The sequence below is a fragment of the Mastomys coucha genome, unplaced genomic scaffold (genome assembly GCF_008632895.1).
Source record: "Mastomys coucha isolate ucsf_1 unplaced genomic scaffold, UCSF_Mcou_1 pScaffold6, whole genome shotgun sequence".
NCBI lineage: Eukaryota > Metazoa > Chordata > Mammalia > Rodentia > Muridae > Mastomys > Mastomys coucha.
Window position 1 is genome coordinate 19,985,520 of NW_022196912.1, and position 5,207 is coordinate 19,990,726.

A 5,207-nucleotide genomic window follows, 5' to 3' on the forward strand; every position below is an offset into this window, starting at 1 on the left:
CCCTCCAGCAAGAATTCCCAGCTTAATACAAATGTAACACCATCTTTTTGATTCATGTTCAACTTGGATCACACCCCAGTATATAAGGACAAAAAATAGATATACAATAAAAAGATTGGATAAATGAGGAGAGGCTTTTTGGTCTTGAATTCTTCACCTACGAGTAATGAAGCAGCACTGTAGGCAGCCCAGAACACACCAAATAGCTTAAAAAAAAAAAAAGGATAAGATGGCATATTAGCAAATCATCAATATTTTGAGTATCAAAGAGAACATTTACAATATTTAGAAATGTTATCTACCAAGTGAGACTTTCTTTCTTTTTTTTTTTTTAAATAAGAGTTTCTCTGTGTAGCCCTGGTTGTCCTAGAACTAGATCTAGATCTACAGACTTGGCTTCAAATTCAGAGATTCACCCGCCACTGCCTCCTAATTGCTAGGATTAAAGGTGTACACCACTGTGGGCTGGTGCAAGTGAGACTTTTAAAGAACATTTAACCTTGCTCTGTTTCTAAATTTCTGTAATTAAAAAAGAAAAGAAAAGAAACCTAATTACAATAATCACCTGTAAACCCTACCTAAAGAGACACTTGGAGTCAGGCATATTGGCATACACCTACCACTTGAATTCAAGGCAAGCCTGGGCTATAAGAGTCAAAATGTCTCAAAACACAAACAAAAACTCAAACCAAACAAAACCCAACAAACCAACAAAAACCAGCAGCAAACTAAAACACAACACACACTATATAACTTACTTTTATAAGTGTAGATACCATTTCAAAAGATCCAACCACCAAAAGTATAGGGGCTATTACAATGAGAGGAAGTAATGAATATCCTATAACTCCAAGAACTTGGCCATATGCAACCTGTGAATTTTTAAAAATTGATGTAAATATCACAGAAATCAGAATACTTAATCACTTTTCAACATCATATTCTTTGTCTGACACAACCACAAGAATTTAAAAACATCATAAAGTATCACATCCAATGTATTTCAATGTATTATCTCACATAGTCCGAGCCTCCTTACCACTCACTGTGTCTTCAATATGCTTCAGTGTTCTGATATTCAAAACCCACATTGCTAGACACAAGGCTTATATATCTATCCAGGATTATCTATCTATCTATCTTTAGTAAAGATCATTATACTGCATACATGTAATACACATACACACACAGAGAATAAAGTAACTTTTTGTTTGTTTTCTGAGACAGGGTTTCTCTGTGTAGCCCTGGCTGTCCTGAACTCACTCTGTAGATCAAACTCCTAGAAGCCCACCTGCTTCTTCCTGAGTGCTGAGTGCTTAAATGAATGTGCCACCACATCTGGCAGAAGTAATGTTTTACAAATGACAAAGGTATGGTGTTGCAAAATCCATTCAGAGGGATTTGTTTCTTTTATTTTATGCACATGAGCATTTTGTCTGCATCTATGTCTATGTACCACTTGTATGCAAGTGGCAAATCCCCATGTAGCTGCTGGGAACTGAACCCAGTACTTTGCAAGAACAAGTGCTCTTAACCACTGAACTAGCTTTCTAGACCTCAGAGTGATTTTGAATGGCCAGTTCATGTATATAGATTGAAATCCCTAACTGCAGCAGCCTTTAAGAGACTACTGCTTACTGTACTCTGGAGTAGTATTTAGGAAAAAAATGTTCAGTAATCTGAAAAAGCTATCGAAATACTCTATTTTCTAGCTGTTTAGCTGTGTGAAGCCTTACTCTCTTCATATAGTTTAACTAAAAGTAGACATCATAAGGCACTGAATGAAGAAAGCCAGTCTTAAAGCTTCCATGAAGCCTTGTGTCAAGCTATTCTTTTAACATTTCTGTTTTGGAAAGAGTTATTTTTAGCTAAAATGTAGTATTTATAATTAAAATTTAGCCAGTTTGTTAACTTTAATTAAGTATTTTAAATTACTTTAATTTTCTGGCTGAGAGTAGTGCCACAATTTAGCAATTCAGTTCTTGAGAGATATAGTCAAGAGGACCAAAAGCTGAAGCCCTCATCTATGAGACAGTCTCAAAAAAATATCAAAAACCCAATGTATTCTCTAATAGGACAAATCCTGAGAAACACTGAGAACTAGCTGGGGACCTATTGTCAACTCTATGCTTCTATGAAGAGCGATATAGCATTTGATAGGTGGGAGAGCTCTTCCCTCTTCATTCCTTATGTTTATAGAGTAGATTTAATTTATATATATATATATCATCTAAAAGGAACTAGTATAACTTAAAGACAATTCTGAGATCAACAACCATTTATTATTGTGGCTGGGAATGGTGGTGTATGCCTTTGATTCCAGCACTTGTGAGAGGCAGACAAGAGTTCTGTGAGTTCAAGGCCAGTCTCATCCACACAGTGAGTTCGGGCTAGCTAGGGTTATCTAACTGTCTAGACAACTGCATAAAAACAAACACTAAGAAAAATACTTTTCAAAATTAAGTACTTACTTCTCCACCAAGAACTCTAGCCAGTAAGAAAATTGTCAGTGAACCAAATATCCAAATGGTTATAATCCATGAGACCACCTTAAAGAGAAAAAAATCATTAATAAAAAAAAACACAAATAAACTGCTACGTTTTCAGAAACTCAATTCTCTGCTACATAAGACAGCTTAGCAAGCCCCATTTCAGGTCTCAGCGTCTATTAGTTCTACATTCCCAAGTCTTACAAATGGGAAGTGTAATACAAACTCACAACCAACTGCAACAATTACTGCTTATAGAAACTTCAGGATTTCAAGATACATGATAAAAGATAACTTTAAAGAAGGCAGAATGTTACTACTAGTCCTCTGGCTTATCACATCCTGCAAGCAAAAGCCATTCCCAAAATAAGCTCTCAGTCTTTTTCAGAAGTCTTTAAAACTTTTTAAAGATATCTGTATATATTTAACACTGTGTCCTGGGAAAGTCTGCCAATAATACTCCATCAGAAATATAAGCATACTGATTGCCTTGATCTTGGTTTTCTCCTTCATTTTGAACAAATTCGTATACAGTGCAGGCTGGCTTCAAACTTACTGTGAAGAACAGGATGGCCTCAAACTTACATCAGTTTTCTTGCCTCAGTCTCCTACTATACCCAGCTTCTAGATTTTTGTTTCTAAATATTCCCTCACTAGAACTGACTCTTTTGAAGAATAATAACTGCTTTCAAGGCTACAAAGGTGTTCTCAAAAAGTATGCAACATGGGGGTGGGAAATAGCTCAGTTGATAAAGTACTTGCCACACAAATATGAGCTTTAATTTGAATCCCAGGACTCACACAAAATGCTGGGTGAAGTGGCATACACTTGTAATCCAGCACTCAGGAAAGGAGACAGAACCAAGCTAACTGGCAAGTCTCAAGTCTCACTTTATATGCTGTCTCAAAAAACAAAGTAGAGCCAGGCGGTGGTGGCACATGCCTTTAATCCCAGCACTTGGGAGGCAGAGGCAGGCGGATTTCTGAGTTCGAGGCTAGCCTGGTCTACAGAGTAAGTTCCAGGACAGCCAGGGCTATACAGAGAAACCCTGTCTCAAAAAAACCAAACAGACAAAACAACAACAATAACAACAAACCAACCAACCAAACAAACAAAAAAACAAATGTTTGTCCAGAGGTACAATAATCAAAGCTGACCTCTGATACTCATTGGTAAACCCACAATATACGTTCACCTGAACACGCACAAACACAAACGTGTACATTCACATACATATACAAAGTAAGGGATATATTCAAAGGTCACAGAAAACCCAAAGAAGCTCCCAGTGGCTAAAGCTAGAATAAACTGAATAAAGAACCCATACTGAGGCTGGTGAGATGGCTCAGCATGTAAGAGCACCGACTGCTCTTCTGACAGTCCTGAGTTCAAATCCCACCAACCACATGGTGGCTCACAACCATCTGTAATGAGATATGATGACGCCTTCTTCTGGTGCATCTGAAGACAGCTACAGTGTACTTATTTATAATAGTAAATAAATCTTTGGGCTGGAGTGAGAGGGGCTGACCAGAGGGAGCAGAAATCCTAAAGCCAATTCCCAACAACCAGATGAAGGCTCACAAACTATCACAACAGCTACAGTGTGTACTCATATGCACAAAATAAATAAATAAATCTTTTTTAAAAAAAGAACCCATACTGATATAAATAACTGGATAATTAAATAACATAAAAGGGCAGCTGTTCCTTATAAAGTACTTATTAATGTACATAGGTGAAATGAAGGAAATAGGATAATCACCATTAAATGAATATAGCAGTAATAATTGGGTTGAAAATTTATTAGGCTCAAGTTTGATGAGAAACACAATTACATAACTTACATAATTGTAAAGTATCTGTAGAGCATATTAATGATAAAAAAATATAAGCTAAATTAGGGGCTCATTACTGTATCTTAATACTCAGAAATCTGAGGTAGGAGGATCACAAGATAAAGGCCTGCCTAGGCTACCGAGTGAGTCCCAAAAGAAAATGAAAACATAAAAACTGGATTAGATATACAGCTCAGGGATAAAGCACTTGCTTAGAAGGTACAAGGCCTATACTGTTTGCTTTCCCATGGCTGTGATAAACATCATGTCCAAACGTAACCTGCTTTTTTTGTTGTCTTTGTGTTTTGTTTTGTTCTTGCATTCTTGAGACAAGGTCTCACTTGAGTCAATGTATCCTCAACTGTTCTGGAATCATCTCTGTAGACCTGGCTGGCCTCCCAAGTGCTGGAATTAAAGGTGTGCACTACAATACTTGTCATTTGACAAGACAATTTAAAATCTCCCAGGAGACAGACTAGGGTATATCTGAGAGGGAGTTTCTAGATTGGGTTAAATGGAAGTGGGAACCTCCCCTAAATATGAGTAGTATTATTCCATGAGCCCCAGCTGAATGAAATGGAAGAGGCATGCTTCCCCATGATATCATCCCCACTTCTAAATGAGAGCCAGAATGAATACTTATTTCACTGAGGTACTTTTGCTAGGTATTTAGTCACACAACTAAGTAATTAGTAGAGGCTGAAAAGATGGCTCTGTCATCAAGAACACCTATCACTTCCAGAAGACCCAAGTTCAATTGCCAGCACTAACACTAGGGATGACTTCAACTTTAGAATTCAATACCTCTGACTTTCCCAGGTACCAGCGTGCCATGCACATACCCACACACATACACATACACTCTTTTTTTTTTTTTTT

General features: G+C 37.2%; 1 protein-coding gene across 1 annotated transcript in view; it reads right to left on the minus strand.

Moving 5' to 3' along the window:
* Positions 1 to 57: 57 nt before the first annotated feature.
* Positions 58 to 5,207, minus strand: part of Yipf4 (Yip1 domain family member 4) — a 10,680-nt gene continuing 5,530 nt past the window's right edge. The window contains exons 4-6 of the mRNA XM_031356959.1: positions 2,472 to 2,549; positions 759 to 872; positions 58 to 206 (exon numbers count right to left, since the gene is read on the minus strand). Coding sequence (XP_031212819.1) covers positions 69 to 206; positions 759 to 872; positions 2,472 to 2,549 — 330 coding nt within the window. The 3' untranslated portion in view covers positions 58 to 68. The remainder of the gene's footprint in view (positions 207 to 758; positions 873 to 2,471; positions 2,550 to 5,207) is intronic.